The sequence below is a fragment of the Eschrichtius robustus genome, chromosome 2 (assembly GCF_028021215.1).
Source record: "Eschrichtius robustus isolate mEscRob2 chromosome 2, mEscRob2.pri, whole genome shotgun sequence".
NCBI classification, from domain to species: domain Eukaryota; kingdom Metazoa; phylum Chordata; class Mammalia; order Artiodactyla; family Eschrichtiidae; genus Eschrichtius; species Eschrichtius robustus.
The window spans coordinates 147348184-147375267 of record NC_090825.1 but is presented as its reverse complement, the minus strand read 5'-3'; the positions used below and the strand labels follow the sequence as shown (position 1 = coordinate 147375267).

Genomic DNA, 27084 nt, shown 5'->3' with positions numbered 1-27084 from the left:
TTCAGTGGGGAAAGGTGTTTAAAACTAAGATCTGGGAGCTGGGTATGCTCAGTGCTACTGGGTTGTTGTTCTTTCTAAGCCCTTTTAGTCAAAAGAGCTATAAAATACTTTTTATCGTTAGATTACAAGTTCCTATTGCTATTTCCAATTCAAAAAAAATCTGTTTTCCTGTCTTTTTATTTTATATTTTATATTTAATTTTTTCTTCCCTTTCATAAAAAAATCTTGGTTTCTATTGATGTTAATGTAGTTCCTTACTTGCTTTATCCTACAGTAAACATCAAATGTTTTAGAATTATAGTAATTAGTATTGTACATGAATTCTTAGTATTTTAACATACAGAGTAAAGTTTAAGATATCTTTGTAGTATGTTTTTTCTTCCTTAGAATTTATCCCACTAAAGATGTATAGTCAGAGTATCATGTTCAAAATTAACTTGAAATCATTATTTTTTAATTTGTATAGTAATTTTTTTTTTTAACCATATAGTACTGCATCTCAGTCATACTTGTTTTTTTTTTTTTTTTAACTTTTGGGTTTATTTATTTATTTATTTATTTATTTATTTATTTATTTGTGGCTGTGTTGGGTCTTCGTCTCTGTGCGAGGGCTTTTTCCAGCTGCAGCAAGTGGGGGCCACTCTTCATCGCGGTGCGCGGGCCTCTCACTATCGCGGCCTCTCCCGTTGCGGAGCACAGGCTCCAGACGCGCAGGCTCAGCAATTGTGGCTCACGGGCCTAGTTGCTCCGCGGCACGTGGGATCCTCCCAGACCAGGGCTCCAACCCGCGTCTCCCGCACCGGCAGGCAGACTCTCAACCACTGCGCCACCAGGGAAGCCCTGTATAGTAATTTTAACACTTGGTATACAGTTAGGTTGATTTCTTTCTTTTAATTAATTAATTATTTGTTTATTTTTGTGTGTGTTGGGTCTTTGTTGCTGTGCGCGGGCTTTCTCTGGTTGCAGCAAGAGGGGGGGCTACTCTTCAATGCGGTGCACGGGCTTCTCACTGCGGTGACTTCTCTTTGTTGTGGAGCACGGGCTCTAGGCGCACGGACTTCAGTAGTTGTGGCTCGCAGGCTCTAGAGCGCAGGCTCAGTAGTTGTGGTGCACAGGCTTAGTTGCTCCACGGCATGTGGGATCTTCCTGGACCAGGGATCGCACCCGTGTCCCTTGCATTGGCAGGCGGATTCTTAACCATTGCGCCACCAGGGAAGTCCCACGTATGTATTTTAGTATCAACTCATCTAGCATGAGAAAAAAGTTTTGAAAAAATTATTTTCACTGGAATCATGTTAAATGTAGGTGTTAACTTTAGAAGGATTGACATTTTTATAATGTCGAAGTCCAAGTACAAGAGATGTCTTCATTTTGTTCAAGTCTACTTTTGCATCTTTCAGGGGTTTTAAAAAAGTTTTCCTGAGTTGTTGCATTCCGAGTATTATATCTTTTATGTTTCTATGATATTTATTTATTTATTTTTGGCTGTGTTGGGTCTTTGTTTCTGTGCGAGGGCTTTCTCTAGTTGCGGTGAGCGGGGGCCACTCTTCATCGCGGTGCGCGGGCCTCTCACTGGCGCGGCCTCTTTTGTTGTGGAGCACAGGCTCCAGACACGCAGGCTCAGTAGTTGTGGCTCACGGGCCTAGTTGCTCCGCGGCATGTGGGATCTTCCCAGATCAGGGCTTGTACCCGTGTCTCCTGCATTGGCAGGCAGATTCTCAACCACTGCGCCACCAGGGAAGTCCCTATGTTTCTATTATAAACAGGACCTTTTCATCCATTGCATCTTCTCGCTGGGTAGTTTATGTATATAAGAAGGCCTACATTTTATATCCTGTTACTATGTTAATTTCTTTTATCATTTCATTTTAGCACTGATTGTCTTGTATTTTCCAGTCATACCATCATATCATTTGCAGTTAGAGATGGTTTTCTTCCTTTCTGGTTCTTACACTTCTAATTGTTTTGTTCTGTCTGCTTGTGCTGGCTAGTACTTTCAACACAGTGTTAGATAGTAGTGGAAATTGTGGGCATCCTTGATTTGTGTGTGCTTCCCTCCCCCAAACTGCCCATAAATTGAGAGAGGAAAAGGCCCCTGCATTCCAAAGAATGTAATGCTGGATAAAGCCATTCCCCACCTCCCTACCCCCCAGTAGAATGAACCATCTGAAAGTTTAATGTATTACTTAAAAGGTACAGTGTGCTGGTGTTAGGTGACCATATTCTTAGTCCCAATTTTATGTAATGTTGCCCTTTTTAATAAAGTTGTTTTGTGTGTGTGATTTAATTGTATGTTTTTGTAACATTTCTAATAAGGCTCATCCATTAAAAAAGTCTTTGAAACATTATGTTGCAGTTAGGCTTTCCTGTTGCCTGTTTGTATGCTCAGACCATTGGTAAGTAGACTTATACTCTGAGAAACAGGGCCAGGAAGTCGATAGGAGGTCATTATGTTGATTTTTTTTCCCCCTCAATAAAGGTAGCTCAAACAACATTAGAAATTATTATATATGCCTTTAAAATTATGCTCTAGTTGCTTAAGTTTTATAAACTTTAGGGTAGAAGTATAATCAAAGTTCTCATTTCTATTTATTATAAAATTGTAGCATTAAAAAATGATGTATCTAAGTTACTTAAGTAAGTATGCATACATGTGATCTTTAGTGCCTAATGTGGTATAGATGCTGAGTACTTTGTAAGTTGAAGCTGACAGGCCAGAAAACTGCATTACCTCTTTCCTTACACGATTCTTCTTCGGTGAGCATATCTCCAAAGAAATGAATTAGGTGGTAAATTGGATGGAGTTGGGGAGCTGGTGCTGCTTGGTTAGTTTTTCCTTTGTCCTACCAGAGACATTCCATTGGTCATAATGAAGCCCGTGAAAGATGGATGAGTGATACTAGAAAAACAGCTCAACACATGCTTTGTTTTGAGTGAACCTTCATAATTGATTTGGTTTGTACAAGAAAACACACTTCTCAGCTGTGGTAAGACATGGAGTGCTATAATGGAAAGAGAGCTCTGGCCTTTGAATCTAGTCATCTGGGTTCTGGTCTTGGCTCTTTTTGACCTTGAGCAAGTCATTTATCCTCGTTAGGTCTTCTGTCAAATAGTAAGGTTGCTCATACCATCTAAGGTCTCTTCCACCTCTAAATTCTCAGACAGTAGAGCAGATATGGGTTTGGTATTGACTGTTGGCATGTTGATGCTCGTATTTTAGGCATTTTAAGCCCCATATCCCTGTTTTTATTTTGGCAGTTAGTTGCCTTAGGGAATATATGTGTGCATATGTGTATATATAGTGTATTCTAAATTTACGTGAGAATAAAATATTTTACAACTATCCTTTTAGGCTAGCACAATCTGTTACAGAAGGGTTCTGTAGGATCTATTCTTAACTCTTGAAGTGACAGAAAAATTTCCCTTTCATTTTCACGATGTTAAGACTCTAATCAATCTAAAATAGGTGCATTATCCCAGTCCTATACTGTGTTTCTTTAAAGTCTTCAGAATTCTTCTGAACAACATTTTTCCCTTTGACTGTGATCTTTTTAAATATTCAGTTTTTTTTCCCTGAATGTTGTGTTAGGAAAACTCTTGGAGTTTTCAGTTTGTTAAAGCTATTATTTCTTGAGTCATATCTTGATATCTACAGTACCTGTGCATTAATGGCCTCTCCTTCCTTCATTTGAAGAGTCCCAATATTAAATCAGTTTTCAGAAGAGGAACCAAAAGCAGGAAAACAATTACAAACATACTTCACTTTGGAGATCATTGTTTTTTACCAATAAAACGTCAAAATGAGTTGCAAAATGCATTCAGTTGTGGAGTAAAAATATTTAAGATTGTGTTTCTTATCGATATTTAGCTCTGAGAAGCAAATCTTTCTTGGGGTTTTTACATGTTAGATCTATTTATTTGTCACATCTTTGGGAAGAAATGTTGAAAGGTTACAAGGAAAGAGAAGATAAGGAATAGATGAATGTGATCAAGAGGCTTCTGAGAGGGTGAGTTTTTGGCAAAGTTTTGAAAGTAAATGTGTATTGATAGGGAAAAAAGGGTGTTTTCTGAAATAACTTAGATTTAAAAAAAAATTAATTGCTTTATTAATCTTTTGTTTCTTGTATGTTAAACCATGGAATTAAACTTAGTATGGTTGGATGCCTATAATTTAAAGATTTAGAAACAAATTTGGGGAATAAGAACTGTTTCCTGTCTTTCTTTTTTTGGCCACACCACATGGCGTGTGGGATCTTAGTTCCTAGACCAGGGTTCAAACCCACGCCCCCTGCATTGGAAGGGTGGCATCGTAACCACTGGACCACCAGGGAAGTCCCTGTTTCCTGTCTTTAAATTTATTGTTAGAGCATAGTAGTTAGTTCCAGATAGTATGATTGATACTGAACATCTCTCTCTTGGTATCAGGAGTCAGAAGATGTGTGAAACGGATAAATCCGAAAGTGTCAGAGCATAAAATGTAATCCAATTGAGTATATACATTTTATGACTTATTTCATAATAATTGAAAATGATTGAGTTGGTGCAGACATAGCTACTTACCTGCTAGGCCGATTTCTGTGTTATAAGTATTTTAGAAATACAGGTTTGTGATATCACCTAAAATCAAAGCACAGATTTGGTGAGCAAATTCCTAAAAAATGTACACTGATAAATTCATAGGAAGTACATGATAATCATAGAACAGTTCTTTTTTAAGTTAAGGAAGGTACTTTGTTTTATGGTCTCAGAATGTCAGGTTCTGTTCAGAAATGGAAAGAAAAAAGACTTAGTCTGTATATTTTTGCAAAAATGTTTGAAGATTTAAAAATTCATATATACTTCCAAAGTTATTTTTATTTAACAAGCACTTATTTGTAGTTTTATTATATATCTATCATTATTGTAAGTGCTATACAGTGTTAATTTATTAAATCCTCATAACAACCCTAAATGTTTTCATGAATATAAATATTTCAGGGTGATAGTTTAAATGCTTTTGCTAAATTTTCATTTTCTTCCCCAGTTAGTTTATTTAACAAAAGTAACTTAGACAATAAACCACATTTAGTTTAACATGAAACTTTTAACCTCATATTTTGTAGTGAAAATTCTGTACTGCTCAGTGGTTTCACTAAAATAATATTTTATGTTGCAAAGATTTAAGTATTTTTTAAAAATATTTATTTATTTATTTGGTTGTGCTGGGTTTTAGCTGCGGCACATGGGCTCCTTAGTTGTGGCATGCATGTGGGATCTAGTTCCCTGACCAGGGCTCAAACCCGGGCTTCCTGCATTGGGAGCACGGAGTCCTATCCAATGTGCCGCCAGGGAAGTCCCAAGACTTAAGTATTCTTATAGTGGACATTTGATAGGCAGATATTCTCCATTACATATGTTTGTGATATAGGGAAAGCAGAGACCTAGGCGGAAGTAAAAGTAAGCTTTACTTACATGTCACAAGCATTCATTTTGTCTTATTTACTTTTACACAAAGTAATTACTTTGGAACTGTTGGCAGCATACAGATTTGAAAATGCATTTAGAGTAATGATTATCCCTAAGCAGCATAATGTATCATCTGTACTTTTTTTTTTTTTTTTTTAATTTATTTATTTAGTTTTGGCTGCGTTGGGTCTTCATTGCTGCGTGTGGGCTTTCTCTAGTTGTGGCGAGCGGGGGCTACTCTTCGTTGTGGTGCACGGGCTTCTCATTGCGGTGGCTTCTCTTGTTGCGGAGCGCGGGCTCTAGGCGCACGGGCTTCAGTAGTTGTGGCACGCGGGCTCGGTAGTTGTGACTCGCAGGCTCTAGAGCGCAGGCTCAGCAGTTGTGGCGCACAGGCTTAGTTGCTCTGCAGCACTTGGGATCTTCCCGGACCAGGGCTCGAACCCGTGTCCCCTGCATTGGCAGGCGGATTCTTAAGCACTGTGCCACCAGGGAAGTCCCATCTATACTTTTTATTTGACTTTATTCTTATGCCTTCTGCAGATGGGGGGAGATAAAATAAAGCTGTCATATTTGTAAGGAAGGTGCTTTTACTTTTTCCAAAGTATTTTCTACCTTTACTGTGAGCTAGTTTTTCTGTTGGGTTCTTCTCTTTGAGGGCCTTTCAGTTTCCTTTGCTTAAGTACCGCGATCGTGGAGGTTTTGTTGTTGTCTTTGCCTTTGCGTTGCGATTCTTCCACAATGGCAGAATTATATCAACTTTCTCTCTCGTACATTTAATACATATGACATTAGACAATTCTCTGGAACTATTCAAGTAGACATGAAATTTTATTCAAATAGGTATTTATTTGAGTATTGAATTAGATACCTATTCAAATAGGTATACACTTGTGATGTCTTATCTTCCACTCCCTACTCAGTAAACTAATAGTGAATGTTGTCTTTAAACTGTTTCTGACTCATCTAAAGGTTAATGTAGCAGAAAATAAAATTTACCTTTAATTTTACCTTGTTGGTGGAATCAGTAGGGGGTGGAATATGATTATCTGACGTATTCTGAACACCTTTGGGTGTTCTGAAGGTGAGGGGATGAGACCTGATGTGCTGCCTTGAAATAAGGTGGCCAGATTGGGTGAAGAGAGCATGGTTTACTCCAAGTGTCAAACCGGATACACTTTGCAGCATGAATTGGTCCCGTCATCTTGAAATATAGCCTGGTATAGGATGTAGAGATTGCCTAGGGGCTAGAGTTATTTTGTTTTATTTCTGTTATGAGTAACCCAAATTTCATCTGGCCCTGGGCCAGTGAGGGAGTGGTTGATTTCAGGGATTCTTTAGAACCATTTTGAGAGTAATTTCTTTTAAATTAGTATTCTTCCTGCAATTAAATATAGAACATTGAATTTTGACATACACCCTCTCCCTCCTACCCACTCTGTCATTTATTTCACACCCACTCTTACCCAACACTCCATGGAGCTTCAGTTTTCTTTTTACCTGTTCTTCCATCTGTTTAACAATTTCTTATCTATGGCTCTGTGTAAGATAAGAATGTCTCTGTATGTCAGTATGAGATCAGTGATCATATGCCAGGTAAGTATCTGGGTGCAAAGAAGCTGCATCAGACTCGTTATAGCACTACTTCTACATTCTCTAAGGAGCCATGCTGCCACTTAGAGTAAAAAAGGAGTGGACTCTTACCCTCTTTTTTCTTCTCCTCTTGGATTAAAACTAGAGTAGGGTGTTGTAGTTCTTCTCCTTGTGTTTGGGCACTTCTCCTTTGGCCCAGTAGCAAGGATCGCCTGTTCCAATCCTGGTCCCTCCAAAGAGTAAAGCACTACCTCTCTCCTTCATCCCTTTCTAAATTAGCTCCTATATTTGAGTTTCAGAGAAAGATATTCACAGTTCTTAGACTCATGTCCAGAACAGGGTGCTAGAGGAAGCTTTTCTATGATCAGGTTTCCTTGTGGATCTGGTGGTTTGGCTGTTATTCCTTTGGATACCACAAAGTAGTCTTTTCCCTCTTTGAGATTTCTCAGTTCCTGCTTTCCGGCTTCATATGTTCAAGGGTCCTGAGATTCAAGGACCCTTGAACATATGCCATTTGGTTTCTCTTAGTGTCTCACCTCTCTTTTAGGCTATCTTTTGACTCTTTTTAAATTCTGCCACTGCTGTCTGATGGAACACTTACTAGGATTTTTCTCGGTAATTTAAAAAATTCTCCTTTGAAGAAGGCAGACTGAATGGAAAAGAGCTACTAACTTGTCACTGGAAGATTTGGGTAGAGCCACCTAATGTCTCCATTTGCTCTTGTAGATCTAAAATAAAATAGGTTAGGGGAATTCAGAACGCAAGAGTTAGCTAGTGGGCCAACTTCCAGCTATAATTTTGATGAAAGAACCAAAGAAGAATGACCAGATAGCTATTAAAACATCTTTTATAAATTTTGGTTTTGATGTCAGCCTTTTATTTTTCTTCTCAGTCGCTTTAGGTCGTAACCAGCCTTTGAAAAAGGAGAAACCCAAATGGAAAAGCGATTATCCCATGACAGATGGACAACTGCGCAGCAAGAGAGATGAATTTTGGGATACTGCACCAGCTTTTGAAGGCCGTAAAGAGATTTGGGATGCCTTGAAGGCTGCAGCACATGCTTTTGAAAGCAATGATCATGAACTGGCGCAGGCAATCATTGATGGTGCGAACATAACGTTACCACATGGTAGGTTTGGTTGTTGTCAAGGACGAAGCGGGACATCATCAGCTCCTTTCTAATGGCAAGAAACCAAATGGGAAGAGTTCATCTTCCTGCTATGCATTATTCTTTTTTTTTTTTTTTTTTAATGTAGCAAAGAGGAACGTTCCTCTTTACTTCTTGTATATCTTTTAGCTGGAGATAGGTTTACTCTGTGTGTGTGTGTGTGTATTTTTTAATATCAAGAAAGAGAACACTTGATAAACCTGTATTTTCTAACCTCCGTCTAATCTAGTTCTCCATCAAGGCCTCCCCCTGCCCCAGTCTTCTAGAGCTTCTAGTACACTGGTTTCCTGCTAGCACTAGAGAAGTAGTCTCAAATTTAGATCTCAGAAGCCATGGAGACTCAGTGGACACACCTTTAGTCATTATCCTTTCTCATTAAGCCTGTTTTTAACATAATGAGCAAACCTAAACTTTGAAGTGAGTCTCACATATTCTTAAGGACAGTTTTCTATGACTGTATCCCTGAGCTTTATTAGAAACCTCTCTCCTTTGCTTAGGAATGTGACTCTAAGGACCACCATAAGCTTTGAATGTTTCCAGGGACACATGTATGCTGGACGCATGCATATCCTCATGTTTAGTCTCCTTGATTAGAAACAGAAAAGTTTCATGCTATACTAAGACTTAGATGTTAATTTTACAGTATATTCTTCTGTTGATTACTATATTTATAAATTGACTTTTCAGTTTTTCAAGTTAATATTTTTCTAAGTTGTCTCTTTAGGCCCGATATAATCCTGTATTTCGTTGCATAGTTTACTATTTATTATTATACTTTCATTGTTTTGTTTGCAGTATCTTCCTTTTTTTTTCTTTTCTTCTTTCCTTTCTTTTTCCCCCCGCGGGAATTTTTAGTAAAAGGCGAAAGATTCATATGATCTGAAGAGAAACATGAGTATCGATCAGTATCTTACTTTGTCTGCAGTTTCAGAGGAACAGTGCTTTTCACTGTTTAATCACCTGCTTTGACTCTTTGTCAAATAAAAGATATTTAACTTAGTATCCTTCCCAGTTTTCCAAATCTCCATTAGTTTTCTGAATTAATTGTGCTTCCAAGAAACTTTTAAAAATATATATTCCATAGCTGTCCTGTTCTTTATTAATAAAACCTTATTAGGATGGGCCTGGGTTAATAACATTGAGCACCCACTATATATAGATCACTTTTTCTGCGGAGGTGTAAAAATGATCCGTCCTACATTTGAAAAATGTATAATAGAATGCAGTTTTAGTATGACTCTTTAGTCCCATTTTCATGGATAGTCTCTGAATTCTTTACCTCTTACATGACTGGAGAGGACATCACCTTGTTCCATTACCTTTCTTAGTTCTATAATTTGTCTTCAAATACTACCTGTATATAATATAAAGGGAAGGGCCTTCCTTTACAGTAAGTTTTATCATCCGTCTCTTTTTACTGCTTACATCCTATATTTTAAAAGCAGAATAGATTGGTATCTGTACAGGCCCGCGAGTGGGATGGGGGTGGCTTTTATCTGCGATTGTCTTTATTTAGGAACCCAAGGCCCAGAACCTTGGAACTTTGACTTCCTTACTTTGTACCTGTCATAGTTACCTATGGGAAAATCGAATTTTGTTCTGTACATTATGGCCTTGTTTACAAGTTCATGGAGGCATAACAGCTCTGTTACATTTAAGGTAGGGACCTACGCATATCCTGTTAGAAATGGGCTCAGATCTCTAAAAACTCAAGTCCCTCATTTCTGCTTATCTGTGTGAACAGCAAAGTAATGATCCTGGCAGCCCCACCAACCAACAGACTGGGGAGAATTATTCTTGGAAATTTGAGAATATTGGATGAGCCTCTACTTGTCCCCTCTATGTTTAAGGAATATTTTCTGCTTTAGCATGAAAGAATCAAATTGACTTTCCTCAAGCTTTCCTCTTTGAAAGCTCTGTAATAACTTTATGTGTATTAATATTATTGTCATTGGTACCCTTGATTGATTTCCCTTGTTCATACCTGAAACTTATCAATAATGTTTCTTGGGTGGACTTTTGAATTATAGTTCGTCAGGTACTCTAACTCACCATCAGTTTATAACTTAGCTATTTAGTTACATGTTTTTACCTAGACCTCAGTGGTATTGGTGAAATCCCTTCCATCTTTTAGGTGTAATTATGTAATTGAAATTTTACTTTGGACACATTTTGTTGTGTTAAACCCTAAACATCCCAAAGTACTTCATATTTTGAGTTTAAAATATTGCATAGGCTTTAGCTCTTGTTTAGCTCAGGCATTGGTATCAGATCTAGCCTTACTTCTTGCCTCTACTGTATTACTTACAGCTATGTGCCTTTGGGCAAATTGCTTCTTTTCTGTAAGCTTCAGTTCTCTCATCTGTAAAATATGGATTGTAAGTACCTACCTTGTAGGGTGGTTGTATTGATTAAATGTGATTATAAGACATGTAAATTGCTTACCATAGTCCAGAAAATACTTAGTAAATAGTAGTGCTGATGACTGTATCTTTTTTTTTAAATTTTATATATTTTTTTATACAGCAGGTTCTCATTAGTTATCCATTTTATACATATTAGTGTATACATGTCAATCCTAATCTCCCAATTCATCCCACCACCACCACCGCCCACCTGCCGCTTTCCCCCCTTGGTGTCCATACGTCTGTTCTCTACATCTGTGTCTCAGTTTCTGCCCTGTAAACCGGTTCATCTGTACCATTTTTCTAGGTTCCACATATATGCGTTAATATACGATATTTGTTTTTCTCTTTCTGACTTATTTCACTCTGTATGACAGTCTCTAGATCCATCCATGTCTCTACAAATGACCCAATTTCGTTCCTTTTTATGGCTGAGTAATATTCCATTGTATACATGTACCACATCTTCTTTATCCATTCGTCTGTCGATGGGCATTTAGGTTGCTTCCATGACCTGGCTATGGTAAATAGTGCTGCAATGAACATTGGGGTGCATGTGTCTTTTTGAATTATGGTTTTCTCTGGGTATATGCCCAGTAGTGGGATTGCTGGGTCACATGGTAATTCTGTTTTTAGTTTTTTAAGGAACCTCCATACTGTTCTCCATAGTGGCTGTATCAATTTACATTCCCACCAACAGTGCAAGAGGGTTCCCTTTTCAACACACCCTCTCCAGCATTTGTTGTTTGTAGATTTTCTGATGATGCCCATTCTGACCGGTGTTGAGGGTCCTTTCTCTCTCTCTTCTCCTTCTGGGACCCGTATAATGCGAATGTTGTTATGTTTAATGTTGTCCCAGAGGTCTCTTAGGCTGTCTTCATTTCTTTTCAGTCTTTTTTCTTTATTCTGTTCCGCAGCAGTGAATTCCACCATTCTGTCTTCCAGGTCACTTATCCGTTTTTCTGCCTCAGTTATTCTGCTATTGATTCCTTCTAGTGTATTTTTCATTTCAGTTATTGTATTGTTCATCTCTGTTTGTTTGTTCTTTAATTCTTCTAGGTCTTTGCTAAACATTTCTTGCATCTTCTCAATCTTTGCCTCCATTCTTTTTCCGAGATCCTGGATCATCTTCACTATCATTATTCTGAATTCTTTTTCTGGAAGGTTGCCTGTCTCTACTTCATTTAATTGTTTTTCTGGGGTTTTATCTTGTTCGTTCATCTGGTACATAGCCCTCTGTCTTTTCATCTCGTCTTTCTTTCTGTGAATGTGGTTTTAGTTCCACAGGCTGCAGGATTGTAGTTCTTCTTGCTTCTGCTGTCTACCCTCTCGATGATTGTATTTCTTGAACTCTGACATTAACAAGTAAATTCCTTGCACCTAAATCTTAAATTATAGATTTCAATCATTTTCTGGGTGTATTGTCTACTGGTAACATCTTTCTTTGGCTTTTAGGATACCCTTCTTTTGGGCATATGCCTAATGGAATTTTGAGGTTATGTTGATTCAATGGCAACAATAGTGGCAGATTTATTTATTTTAAAATTTTATTTTATTTATTTATTTTTGACTGCGTTGGGTCTTTGTTGCTGTGTGCGGCGGCCTTTCTCTAGTTGCGGTGAGCGGGCTTCCCATTGTGGTGGCTTCTCTTGTTGCAGAGCAGGGGCTGTAGGCACCCAGGCTTCAGCAGTTGTGGCTCGCGGGCTCTACAGCACAAGTTCAGTAGTTGTGGTGCATGGGCTTAGCTGCTCCGTGGCATGTGGGATCTTCCCTGACCAAGGCTCAAACCCGTGTCCCCTGCATTGGCAGGCAGATTCTTAACCACTGTGCCACCAGGGAAGCCCAGTAGTAGATTTATTAATTAGATACCTAGCAGTGAGGAGGACATTGTTAGTTTAGCATCATCTCACACCTGATCCATGCCCATCCCCTTCATCTCCATCTATCAGTATTACCCATAAGGTTACTGAACTAATCATAGACTGACAGCCTGAAGAGATCCTAGGATATATACTCCTTTCTAAGTTTTCTTCCAAAAATCTCCTTTTTTGTTTTCATCTCATCCTCTCTTCTCTTCCCATAATCTTTTTGTTATCTCAACCTTATTCATATTATCTTCCCAGTATAAATATTATAAAAAGTTCTTTAAAGCTTGAAAACCATATGAAAATGTCTTTGTAAATGTTGTTTGTATCTGTGTTGTCTGTTATTTTAGATTGTATGCTCGAAGTAAGCAAGGATTATGCCCTTTTTGATTTAAATTGTATTTAGTGTCGGTGTTTTATGCATAAAAATTATGTATTTGTCAATGGCCTTTTTTCTTGTGATGATAGTTACCTTTTCTGTTGTTTCAAGGAAACAACAAAAAACCCTTTTCCCCATATTTTCTCTTTCTTTTCTTTCTCTTATAGTGGTTCCCTTGATAATTAATGTGTTTCATCTTAATTCCAGTCAGCAGGTCATATTTATTATATTCCTGCCTTGTCCAAGCACAAAATAATTCTGTGCTCTTTAATTATCTTCCTCTATTAATATCTGTGAGAAGTCTTTAGTTTGTTATTCTCAAATGGCAGTAGGGATTTTTAAGAGGGAAGTTGGTGTCATAACTACCTGGGGATTTTACATATGAACATATATTTTCACTTTGGAAATTTGACTCAGGTAGAGGATGATATGGACATGTGTAATAGTGTACTATTGTGGAAAAAGCTCCCTCAGTGATTCTAATGTCTGCTACTTCTTTTCCACAGCCTCCCCATCCGAGAAGAGCTTTATTTTTCATTATTTACACAGCATTTTTTACTCATGGTCTTAAATTTCTTAAAGAGCTTATTTCCTTTTTCTAATTGAGTGCTATTTTGTCACTACCTAAAATTCCTAAAAACATTCCTAAATACAGTGTTTTGCCTGTGAAACCAGATTATAGATTAAGTGGCTTGCCCAAATTAGCATAAACAGGGTGAAAAGAAGGTGGTTTTTATTTTCATTTTTCACAGAGTCTGGTTCATAGTGGCTATTCAGATATTTTCGGTGAGAGCTCGTTCAGAAACAGTATCTGTTTATCTGGTAAAGAGGAGGATTCAATGCTTTTTTAAAATTATTATTCAGAAGATTTAAAAAGATTTTTAAAATTGCCTACTCCTTTCCCTACCTTCCAATTTTCTAGAAAGGTTGTTGTTTATTTCTTTAGCATCTACAATTAATGTGTTTTCCATCTCCCTGCAATTCACATGTAAAAGCTCCCTTCTTAATCTTCCCTGTATAGGAGGAGTAGCTGCTCACTATTACCCAAACACTTACTTTTCTCATATTTAAAGTCTTAACTCCAAGTTTATTCTTACTTCTCGTGGCTAAACGTTACCAGTCATTCAGTTGGACTTTTGAAGGCCATTTTCTTTTGTCCTTTCTCATTCTTCAGGATATGGGAGGTAGAAAATAGTAATTCTTGAAAAAACTTTATTTTTTAGTCACCTTCAAAATCCAGGTGGGAAAGGAGTTGCCCAGAATTTTTTTTTTCTTTTTCCTGATCTTTCTTATGTCAGAATATATCAAATGTGAATAAATTAAATTATGTATAATGCAGTTTAAGTTGTTTAAAACTAAGGCACTTATAAATAGCGTAAATGGAGCATTTCTGTGTATAGGAAGCCAACATGATGAAAAGAACTCCTGGTCTGAGAATCAGAAATAATAAAATACTATCAATTCATGTTTTGAGTTGATGTTATTTAATTCTCATGCCTGTGATAATTACCTACAACAGTCCCCATTTTAAACAGATGAGAAAACTGAAGCACAAGGAAGTTACATTATTTTTCCAAGGTAAAAGTCATGAAATTGGGTTTTGAACTCAAGTCCTAGATCTAACGGTAACTAAAGCAACTAAGTTACAAGGTCAAGTCATTTCATCTGTGTTTTCTGTAAAGTTACTAGACGAGTAATTTTCAATGTTAATTCCGTGTGTATCATTTTAGGTCTCTCCCACACTATATAGAATACTTTATTTGTTTTTTTATAAATTTATTTATTTTATTTGTTTATCTTTGGCTACATTGGGTCTTCGCTGCTGCTTGCAGGCTATCTCTAGTTGCGGTGAGCCGGTGCTACTCTTCGTTGCGGTGTGCGTGCTTCTCATTGTGGTGGCTTCTCTTGTTGCGGAGCACGGGCTCTAGGCGCACGGGCTTCAGCATTTGTGGCTTGCAGGCTCTAGAGCACAGGCTCAGTAGTTGTGGTGCATGCGCTTAGTTGCTCCGTGGCATGTGGGATCTTCCCGGACCAGGGGTCGAACCCGTGTCCCCTGCATTGGCAGGCGGATTCTTAACCACTGTGCCACCAGGGAAGTCCCTAGAATACTTTAAAATGATATACTTCTATTAATACAAAAGAGAAACAAGTGGATTCTCTCAGACATGGACAGATAGGAAATGCATATGTGTAGGCCTTGTTTCTCTTTCCTTTAAGTGTGTTAGACGCCCATTAAGAAGCAAGCCATGGGGCTTCCCTGGTGGCGCAGTGGTTAAGAATCTGCCTGCCAATGCAGGGGACACGGCTTCGAGCCCTGGTCCGGGGAGATCCCACATGCCGCGGAGCAACTAAGCCCGTGCGCCACAACTACTGAGCCTGCGCTCTAGAGCCCGCGAGCCACAACTCCTGAAGCCCGGGCGCCTAGAGCCTGTGCTCTGCAACAAGAGAAGCCACCGCAAGAAGCCCGTGCACCGAGACAAAGAGTAGCCCCGCTTACCACAACTAGAGAAAGCCCGCTCACAGCAACGAAGACCCAACGCAGCCAAAAATAAATAAATAAATAAAATAAATTTTTTTTTAAAAAAAAAGCAAGCCATGAATTCTGATTCCTTTAAAGGTCCCTATAAGAATTTGTCATTTAATAAACTTAATTCATGAACATAAAGCTTAAGAACGAAAGCATGAAAATTGTACATACATGAGAGACAGAGGATTTTTATCAGACTTGTGTTTAGAAATGAAATGGGGCCTTAATAAAGGATCTGATGACTGACTAATCATAAATTAAATGTTACATCCTTTTCCTCTCTCTATCCTCAACGAAACAAAAATGATTTGGAGTTACACAGTGTAGCTTTATCCACTCCTCGGCTGCTGTCACCCTTTTTCTTCAGGTAGAGCAACAAAGCGCCTAAAATAGCTGAGGTGGGAGTTTGTTCCTGAGTCAGTAGGCTTGTCTCTGAAGAAGACCTCCTTTCTTTGCCATTCTGGGTGGTGGGGGTGGATGGAAAGCAGGGTTTCTGATGTGGTCCCAGGAAGTGTACTGCACCGACTTCCACTTCTGTAAAGCCAGGTCAGCTAAATAAACCAGTGCCCGAGTGCTGCTGGTCTGTTCCTCTGTTCATTTTAAAGAGTTGGAATTAAAGATCAGTGTCCCGTTAGAAATGTGACCAAATGTTACACAAGCTGTTAATCATGGTCTAACCATAGTAAGACTTTGGTAATACATCCAAACTAAGCCACTTTTCACCTGTACTTGCTAGAAGAGATGATAGACTTGGTACTTCTGAATCCCAGTCTTAATAGCTAATTTGGTGGGATGAGACAACTGAACCTGCTTCTCCTAAAGCCTGACTATCAGACATAAGCTTAATATAATTCCCAGCAAAGTGTTTGCATGAGAGAGCCTGTAATTTGTTAGTCCTAAAAGACGGCTCATAATACCTGGATGAAGGGTAATTTTGATGGCCCTTTTGACATTATTGTGAGGTTTGTAAAGGACCCCATGAAGCATAAAGGAGTGGACTCAAACATTATGAAACTTTGATCCTTTGTGATATTGCTATTGGTGAGCTTTCCTCCATAAGTCTGGTTCTGAGATTTAAAACTTGTATGAGAAGGGAACTGACATTACTGAGTGTTTTCAATGGATTTATTATATGTACTAGTCAATTTTGCATGTGTTTTATTATTTAATCCTTACAACTACTTTGTGAGGTAGATAGTATAGTCCTTGAGGAAACAGACTGAATATGTCCAAGATTAGGATTCAAATTAAAATTTGGGTGCGATGGCTCCAAAGCCACTGTTCCTTCTATCAGATTTACTGCTTCTCCAGTCTTCTGTTCCTCTGTCAGGCTCAACAGTGGGCTGCCTGAATCATAGGTCTAACCCACTGTTTCTTTCCTTCCCATTCTTTCTGTTATTTCAGTGTTCTTTTCCTATTTAGCTGTGTCCAACTCACTTATGTGTTTAGGTCTTCTGTTGTCTTAGGAAGTCATGTTTTATGAAGAGTTCATGCCTTCTGGATCAGTTAGGAAAGTGAAGTCGAGAATAAAGACGTCCTTTCTCATCCATGGAAGAAACCCCCAATGTGACAAAAGCCTTGAATTTCTAGGATATTGCTTTCCTAATTTCTTAATTAATTTTGGGAGGACCGTTTTCTATATCAGATTGCTAGTATGTTTTAAATATTAAATGTTTTCAACTCTGTTGAGGTATATTGAAGAACACTAAACAGCACATATTTAAAGTGTACAGTTTGGTCAGCTTTGACATGTAAACACCCATGAAACCATCACTACACTCAAGGTAACATTTTAATATCCTCAAAAGTTTCCTTACATAAAAATTGATTTTTAACTTTTGCAGATTTGTTCATGTAACTCTGCAAGTCTCACGTGGTAAAAATTTTAAGACTGAGCTGCAATCTTGCAGGAGTGAACATAGAGGGAAAACCAGTGAGGCCTTTGAATGCTTAAAAAGACGTCTTTCATTTTAACCTGAAAGACTACTTGAGAAAGAATAAAGTGTTAGACGTTCTGGCCTTTAGTAAAGCTATTTTTATTATTTGGTATATAATTTAGTCTTATCTTTATAAGTTTCTTGTGAAATATTTTGAAGCCTAATTAAAAACAGCCATAGAAAAGAGTTGACCAAGAAAAATAGAACATCTGGGCCAGTCATCTAGATAGAAGATAAATAAAAACAACTTCAAAAAATTATGTATGAAATCAGGACAGAAGGTAGTCTTGGCAGCTTTCTTCCTACCCTGGGGAGCTTTCAGGGCTTCCTGACCTGGGGAAGCAGTGGCCTGGCAATCATTTATCCTGGTGGCCATCTGTCTCTGCTAGGACTTGAGTGAGGCCTATAATGGGTTTTTGAGGAGAAGGGGAAAAAAAGACAAGTGTACTTAGGTGAACAATCTAAGCAAGCCTGGCTAGAACGTCTTTAGAACTAGTGAAGAATTATTAGATGAACTGCACTGCCAGTGGCCAGTGGGTGATGATTAAAAACGTTTTGTAAATTGCAAATGCAAACGTAGCTAGGAGTGATTTTTGGAAACGTAAAAAAATCCTTATGTTTTCAACTTTTAGAGTGGTTCCTTCCCTTCTGTGTTTAAATACAGTGTTTCTTTAAGCAAAACTCTGTCTTCTAACCATGCCCTGTTTTTTACACATTGCTCTTAAATATCATAGGTGAGACAGTGATAGTAATAGGTCCGTTTTGTCACTACATGTGGTGGCTTCGCAGCACTGAAACTTCTTAGTCACCACTTTCTTTTGCCTCATCTTCCAGATCCTTCTTTGACCTGTCACTAACATCACTGGCAAACGTATTGTTGGGCTGCGTTTGGAGTGTTGGTTTCTTGCTCCTTGTGATTCACATTTGGTTCTTCATCCCTCTTGTATTTGTCCTCTGCCTTTTTCCAAGCACATTTCCTCCTCCCCTTAACAATATCATTAACCTGGGAGTCTTGTAGAGCTGTCACAAGCCCTATAGCCTTATCCCTATGTTACACATTTACTTCTTCAGGAATCAGATTATTTTACTGTGTTACTTAACTATCTCTGACCCTGGGCAAGCTACCTCTCTCTTCTTCAATTTTCCCATTTGTAAAATGAGTATGATAGACTTACTTTAGAGGGCTGTTGTGAGGATTAAGTGTTAATGTATGCAAAGTGCTTAGACAGAGCTAGTAAGCCCTCTTAAGTGTTTGCTTTTATGTTAGTTAAACTAACACATTCTAGATTATTACTCTACAAACTGCTTTTACCCTTTTCCCAATATGCTTCTTCAGTTACCTTCAGATAACTCAATTGAAGTATCTCCCTGAACCTGAAGCAGTTAAGAATCCAAGCAGAGGGCTTCCCTGGTGGCACAGTGGTTGAGAATCCGCCTGCCAGTGCAGGGGACATGGGTTCGATCCCTGGTCCAGGAAGATCCCACATGCCGCAGACAGCTAAGTCCGTGTGTCACAACTACTGAGCCAGCACTCTAGAGCCTGCAAGCCACAACTACTGAGCCCGCGTGCCACAACTACTGAAGCCCGCACACCTAGAGCCTGTGCTCTGCAACAAGAGAAGCCACCGCAATGAGAATCCTGCGCACCGCAACGAAGAGTAGCCTCCGCTTGCCACAACTAGAGAAAGCCCGCGCGCAGCAACGAAGACCCAACGCAGCCAAAAATAAATACATAAATAAATAAATTAAAAAGAAAGAATCCAAGTAGAGAATCTTGTAACCCTAAATTCTCTGTCACTCTCATTTCCTGGTTAGGTGATTCGCCTTTCATAACCTATCATTAGGTCTCGCCCCTTACTACCAGTTCTCTCAGATCCATTTCTTTCCATTGTTAGTCAGCCAGTCATTTTAGCAGGGCCCCCTGATTCCAGTCAGTCACTCTCCCTTCATGCAAATAATAAAATAATCTTTAGGCTTTGTCTTCTTCACTAGCATAACCCTAGCACCTGAAACATTGCTTGGCATATAGTAGGCACTCAATATTTGTTGGATGAATGACTCATGGACCTATATTAGCCACACGTACCTATACTAGCCTCCTCTAGAAATTTCCTAGAGTATTAAGTCTAAAACTCCTGAACCCTCCTACCAGGTTTTCACTGTTGCTCTCTGTTTAGTAATTTCACACCATCGATTGTGTATTCCACCTCAGCAGAGCCACTTGTTATTCCCTACTTATCTTGTACTAATTCTTTTTTTAAAAAAATATTTATTTATTTGGTTGCACTGGGTCTTAGTTGCGGCAAGTGGGCTCCTTAGTTGTGGCTCGAGGGCTCCTCAGTTGTGGCATGCGAACTCTTAGTTGCAGCATGTGGGATCTAGTTCCCTGGCCAGGGATTGAACCCGGGCCCCCTGCATTGGGAGTGCGGAGTCTCAACCACTGTACCACCAGCGAAGTCCCTCTTGTACTAATTCTTGTTTCCATATCATTCGTATTTCTTGGGATGCCCTACATTTGTATTGTGTCATGCCCAGAACACACTATTTCTACAGAATTTTTCCTTCTTGGCTCTGCCAACTCTAGTCACATTTCTATTGTGTGATATCTCAGCTCCTATGTTTGATTTTCAGTGTATCAATTTGTATTTAAATCTTTGGTGGGTATGCTGTGTCTGCTAACCTTGATTATAAGCTCCTGGGGGTCAAGGACAGTCTTGGCTCTCTTGTAACCTTCTCTACTTAGTGCCAGTGACATATCCTACAGACTTCCAGGTGTTTAGTAAGTGTTCATGTAGCAACTCTGGAACGCAAGAATTGTTTTCTAGTGATCTTTATTAAGTCCTAAAGAGATTGTGTGATAGAGACCACTATTAGCAGAGCAGTTTTGTCTTTAATAAAGAGATATGGGGCCATAAAGTGGTGGAGGATTTAGCAGTATATTATTCAAAAGAGTTTGAGCCTGCAGAGGAGTCATTTTGCTCTGAATAGGTAATTTTGGGGTAATATTCAGCTCTGGGCTATATTGATTATTTTTATTGATACTTTATGATCCCAGATATTAAATTTGGGGAGAGGGTAACCCATAAAACTGCAGCCTAAAAATGTAATTAAATAATATTTGACTTCATGGCCTGAATTCTTCCCCTATTTAGTTTTTCGTTTAATCTAAAACTAGAGCATATTTATAACTCAGATTACAGTATAATTTGACGGGTAGGAGTGAGGAAAGGAATAAACCAGAAAACTTCATGTTAAATAAATTGCAAGTTATCTTTCCCCAAAATATTGGAATATGGGAGCTTCTAAGCAACAGAGTCTGGATAGCTGATTTCCAGCCTCATGGATGGGAGGCTGCCTGAGCTAGAATAAGAAGGTATGCCATCTTCAGCTGTACCTCTTCAATGGAGTTTTTATTCTCACCCATTTGAGTCTGAAAACTGAACCCCTGACTTGCTGGGCTGAAGGGCAGAAGGGGGAAGACTCAGCTTTCTATTGTGAAGAAAGAGTGAGTATTCAGATCTAGGAAGAGCCAAAGTGCCTGTTAGATTGTACATTTGTTTAAGCTTGGCATGCACTACTGTTTCAGCACTGTGCTAGAGGCTGCCATGGCACCTCTCATCCCGGTTTCTAGGGAGGCTAAAAATACAGGCTGTCTTTCGGTCAAGACATTGTTCTGCCTGTAGTTTGACAGCTTTGGTTTGCACTTTTATTTTCTATCTCTTGTGGTGCATGAAGATGAAGCAGCATGTGCAAACCTGGAAGTCACTTTAGAGGTCATTTTTATCCTGCCTCATTTTGCTAATTGAGAGAAGTATTACAGGTTAAAGAATGTTGCTCAAGGTTGTACACCTAGTTAATAACAAGGCTGGGAATATCATCTTGGTCTCCTGATTCCAAAGGTAATGATTTAGAATGGTGCCTCTCTAAGAGAATGTTTTTCTAGCAGAACAGTTATGTAAGTATATATGTTCTTGTTCCTATCAGGCTGACATTACTGACGCCCCAGTATCAGTGGGATATGTATTTGAAGGTATTTTCCTGAGAGAGATGATGAGTCTGTAGTGAACTCTCCACCTTCTCTTGGCTAGTTTCCTAATGGGCAGCCCACCTGAAAGGCACTGAGGTTTCTTTGCCTTAGGACAAGGCTATATCAAGTATATAAACAGTGAAGTTTGCACAACTGACTATTTATAAATAATATTGATACTGCAGTGTGATGGTTACTAGTGTAGGGAACTGCTGGTGATCACAACTGGGCTTGAAGCATATCTATTTCTACAGTCATAGCAGTGTTCAGATTAGTGAATAACACAGAGGCTGAATATTATTTTTAAACAGAGGAAAGAGGAGATCCGCGTGTATTAATGCTTGGTGCCTGAGTTCTCACCCCAGCCCATCTTATGTAACTTAGAAAGCAGGCCCAGTTCAGCTCTTGGTGGATTGGTGACTGTTCCAGTCTCATTTGGGATGCTTTGGATTTTCAGCCTATTGATGGAGATCAGTTTATTAACTCATTTGTTCATTGGTAACCATTTCTCAGTGTCCACGCCCCATATTCATTAGCCTGTGTATGAGTGTTCTGAATATGGTAGATGTTTTTGGTTTTTATCCAAATTGACAATCAGCTGACGTTAATGTTCCAGTTTGAGCAAAAGACACATTATGAATAACCTTACAATAAAACATTCATTAAGTATGCTTTCAAGTTCCCCAAGGGAAGCTCTGGTAATTACAATGCAGTTTATACTTTATAAAGAAATTAACCATGAATACCTTCTTTTAAACCATAAACACTTTTTTCCCCCTCCCCTGAGCTAGCAAGTTATAAACTTCATGCCCCTTTTGTTCTTCCTTTTTAACTCAAAGCTTCTCTGTAACAGATTGACTAATTAGGGTTAAATAAAACACCTCAGTCATTTCTGTGGTAGTTGGCTAATGAGATCCATACATAACCCATGAGACAGTGGCAGCTGGTAAGCTTGTCATCTCTAGTTTGTTATCTCTTTGGACTGAGGACTTCTGGCCAAGTACTTCAACTTAGGAAGTCTAGGCACTAAGAGAACCACTGTGGAACACTGTGTTGTGGAGAATTGAGCTTAGGGATCTGGGGTTTTTTGCCTTTTTTTTTTAACGTTAGCTGATTCATTTCCTAAAAAGATATCCCAATGTAATTTGCATCTCCCATTAATTTGGTCTAAGCATTGATAATATTAGTAAATTGGAATTTTGTGTGTTTTCCTTTTTTAACAAAAGTATGAATTAGGTATGAAATGACTTAGAAGAAGTGAGGGCAAGGAGCTAGGGTCCTGATTAATGTAAAATTTGATAAACACTCAAATATTTGGTCATGGGTCTTGATAATGATTATTGATGATCACTGACAGAGATTGGCCTTATTTTACATTTTTTTCTCTACAGTGGCAAGCCAATGAGATATTTGAGCATTTTGCAAGATGTAAAGAAAAATGCATTCATTTAGATTAAACTCTTTTTCATATCTTCTCTTTCTGAAGGTGCACTTACAGAGTGCTATGATGAACTGGGGAATAGGTATCAGCTTCCAGTCTACTGCTTGGCACCACCAATCAACATGATAGAGGAAAAGAGCGACATAGAGACTCTGGATATTCCTGAGCCACCACCCAATTCGGGGTATGAATCTCAGCTCCGTTTGCGCCTTTCCACCGGCAAGGACCTCAAACTTGTGGTCCGCAGCACAGACACAGTGTACCACATGAAGAGGCGGCTACATGCAGCAGAAGGAGTGGAACCGGGTAGTCAGCGGTGGTTCTTTTCTGGCAGACCTCTCACCGACAAAATGAAGCTGGAAGAGCTGAAGATCCCAAAGGACTATGTTGTACAGGTTATAATGAGCCAACCTTTGCAAAACCCAACACCAGTTGAGAACTGAACTGGTCCTGTTGGCTGTCCCCAGATCCCTCCTGCTCCTTTTTATGGTTGTTGTTATCATTTCCTACTCTACGGCGTGAAATTTATTTTCACTGCTCTGAATTCCGTATGAATGGATTTAGTTCTGAGGAATTACCAGTGAAAACTTCCATCTGTGATGGAGACCAACGAAAATAATTAATAAAACACAAAGAGCCAGCCTTTGAGACTCATGTAATTACAGTTTCTAATTCAAGAGGCAGTTAAGAAATAGATAACCATTTATTTTAAAATACCCAACAACTATATAATGGCTGTATTTAAATGATTTGGACTGTAAATAGACCATTGCATCCATGCAGAACAGCACCAAGCACCTGTGAATACAGAATTCTTAAAAAATAAATCAAATACAAAAAAATACAATAACAGTTATAAAACTTGAGCTTTTTAAAATGGAAACTGAAAAGAGCAGTACTTGAGGTTCTCTTCTTTTCTGGTCTTAATTCCTTGCTCAATTAATATTTAGCCATAAAGGAGTAGAGACTGGCAAATTGTGTTTCAGTATTGCTTTCCCCATCCCCATATGTTGAGCTCCTTGTTTACATTCACACTAAATTTTGGTGCCTTCCAGCACGTTGGTGGCAGGCACCTTTCTGGAACACTAGGCAATAATTTGGTCAGTGCATTCAGATCTCTGACTTTCAACTGATAACTTAGTTGAAAAGTCTGTTGTCCTCTTGCTGCATAGGTATTTTGAAATGTGTATATAATGAAGCTGTTTCATATCCAGGCTTAGAAGGACACTACTATGTAATACCTTCATTGATCTACCTACTCTGCTTAGAACTTTTCAGAGCTAACTGTGCCCCCAAATGCATGTATATGCATGGACTCAAGTACAGCTGGGAATGTACTTGAATCATTCCAGGGATTCAAGGGAATCCCAGGGAATGCACGGAATCAAGTACAGCTGTTCCTACTGTAGGATAATAAAGTAATTATCTCTTCTTCCCCAATTTGCAGGACGGGTGTAAGGAAAACCCATTCTGTCTGTGCCTGGGAGAATTGTGCCTGTCTTCAATCTTTTAGAAAAAATTTCAACTCATAATTTGCTAGTGTGAAAGATTTACTGACATCACGTAAACATCGACAGTGAGACCAAATGGTGATACGTTGCTTTATGCTTTAGTGCTTTCCATAGTTCACTGTTACCTGTAGTTGTGGTGGATGAGAATTTTCCTCTCTCATCTTTCCTAGCAAAGAGGCAAATTAAGAAGCATCTGCAGATTATATTAGAGGACTGAAAAATTTGGTGAGATAACCTGATTCTTCTGTACTAGGACTGGAATAAACCTGCCAAGGATTATATTTAATTTGGAGCCTTTTCAAGGTTGGTTCCATAAGTGAGAAGGGGTCTACCACGTGATTTCTGAACCCCTGAAAATCCATGAGATGGAAAAGTAGAAGCAAGAAGGCACTTACGTTGTTCTCAAATGAGAAATAATCAAACCTTCACATGTATTTTGGATGTGAAGCACCATTATTAATTTTAATGGCAAAATGAAACTATTTAGTTTAAATGTAATGTTTAAAATACGATTAAATTTCCTATAGCCTGATTGCACATAATATCTATAATTGTAACATATGTTTCTGAGAGCTTTAACTACTTCTCTTTTTCATGCAATCATTTTAAAGATTGTGGCTACATTTAATTTAGGTTTACTGATAATTGAATCTAAATTCAAGAGGCAACAGCAGCATTAATTCCAAAGGAGTATTTTTATATATGGAGGTGGAGATATGCGAGGGTATTTCAATATAATGCCCCTGTCATCAAAATGTTTCCTTATTAATTTGTGTGCCACATTGAACAGCAACATCTCTCAAAGTTTGTCAACTGGAGGACAAAAAAGTGTTCAAATCTATTTTTCTTAAGTAAATTTGGTGATAATAATAATCTATAGTTGGTAGAAGTTTTTTTGTTGAGGATTTGAGCTCTCTTAATAGTTTATTTTAAAGGAACATGTACTTTGAATAACAATTTTCTGGGCATTTAACTAACCTGGGTGAGAAAACCATGGTGCTGTTTAATTGTAAATAGATTGATATAAGATTGGACCAATACTTGATGTGTACAATTTTAGTATGTAGGGTTTTTGTGCTTTTTTTAAAAAAAAAGTTCAATTTTTCTCTTTGTCTTTGCTTTTATTCTGGGTTTTTAATTATTATTACTCTCCACAATAAGGGTAATCTGCTTCATTCTGATAAAAACCTCTAAAAAGGTTTTTCCCCTTTTTAAAACCTCCCAGCTCAGTAACTAACAAGTTCATTACTAGCAAACTTAGGCTCTGCTATGTCAAACCATACATGGTCATTTATAGATATACTTTATTTGCTGCATTGAAATCTTGGTCTCAAATAGGTTGTTGTTTTTTTCTTTTAAGAATCATGCTGTAAACCAAAACCCATAATTCAGTTTTTCAGAAGCACTGAGCTCATTTCTTTATCCATTTTGGATCAAAGTGGTAGGCTTTGATTGTTAATTTTTATTTAAAATAAGTGATACATACACATGGGAAAAAAAATCCAAACATACCGAAGTGAAAAGTCTCTCTGAAGATGCCTGTTCTTCATCTCCCATTTCTTCTCCCCAGAGGTAACAGCTGTTCCCAGTTTTCTAGATATCTTTAAAGATGCTCTACCACAGTGGTTCTCAAACTTCAGCATGCATCAGAATTACCTGGAAGGCTTATTAAAACACAGATGGCTGGGCTCTTCCCCCAGAGGTTCGGAGTTAGTAGGTCTGAGTGGGGTCCAATGATTTGCATTTCTACAAATTCTGAGGTGCTGCTGCTACTAGTCAGGGGATCCCAATGTGAGAACCACCATTCTAGTGTATGTGAGTATATTTACCCGCCCTACCCTGTTTTTTCCATAAATATGCTGTTCTATACATTTGATTTTTCTCTAAAATGGTTAATCTTAGAGATTGTTCCATATATGTTGAGCTAGATCTGCTTCATTCCTCTTACAGGTGCAGTAGTATTCCATTGTCTGGAGTACCACAGGTCAGTCTGGCTGTTTCTAGTCTTTTGGTACTATAAACCGTGCTACTGTGAAATGTCCTTTTCTATAGCTACATCTTTACATCTATGTGCATTGCTATATCAAACAGTATATACATTTAGGGAGTAGATGCTGAATTGCCCTCCAAATAGATTTTTACCTATTTAATACTATAGCAATATGACTGCTCTTATTTTCCTATACCCTGACCAACTTTTTTTTTTTTTTATAAATGTATTTATTTATTTTTGGCTGCATTGGGTCTTCGTTGCTGCCCACAGGCTTTCTCTAGTTGTGGTGAGCGGGGGCTACTCTTAGTGGCGGCATTCAGGCTTCTCATTGCGGTGGCTTCCCTTGTTGTGGAGCACCAGCTCTAGGCGTGCAGGCCCAGCTGTTGTGGCACTCAGGCTCAGTAGTTGTGGCTCGTGGGCTCCAGAGCACAGGCTTAGTAGTTGTGGCACACGGGCTTAGTTGCTCTGCGGCGTGTGGGATCCTCCTGGACCAGGGCTCGAACCCGTGCCCCCTGCATTGGCAGGCGGACTCTTAACCACTGCGCCACCAGGGAAGTCCCTGACCAACTTACTGATCTTTGACAGTCTAGGTGGAAACCTGTGTCATGTGGTTTTACTTTGTGTTATGGGATCTTAGTTCCCCAACCAGGGATTGAACCCGTGCCCTCAGCAGCAAAAGCACGGAGTCCTAACCACTGGACTGCCAGGGGATTCCCGCTAGGGGATTCCCGCTAGCTCCATTTAGTTTTTGTAGTAACCGTTGTGGGGAAGACAAAAGTTCTGGCTGCTAAGCATT

The 27084-nt window shown here is 38.7% G+C and overlaps 1 protein-coding gene and 1 pseudogene across 7 annotated transcripts in view; one reads left to right on the top strand and one right to left on the bottom strand.

Annotated features, from left to right (window-relative positions):
* The window catches only part of UBTD2 (ubiquitin domain containing 2), a 61404-nt gene extending 36004 nt beyond the window's left edge, over positions 1-25400 (top strand). For all 7 annotated transcript variants that reach the window (XM_068536360.1, XM_068536362.1, XM_068536363.1 and 4 more), the window contains 2 exons: positions 7928-8164; positions 22830-25400. In XM_068536360.1, coding sequence (XP_068392461.1) covers positions 7990-8164; positions 22830-23227 — 573 coding nt within the window. In that variant the 5' untranslated portion in view covers positions 7928-7989 and the 3' untranslated portion in view covers positions 23228-25400. The remainder of the gene's footprint in view (positions 1-7927; positions 8165-22829) is intronic.
* On the bottom strand, positions 9036-9093 carry LOC137760386 (U5 spliceosomal RNA; annotated as a pseudogene).
* Positions 25401-27084: the final 1684 nt, after the last annotated feature.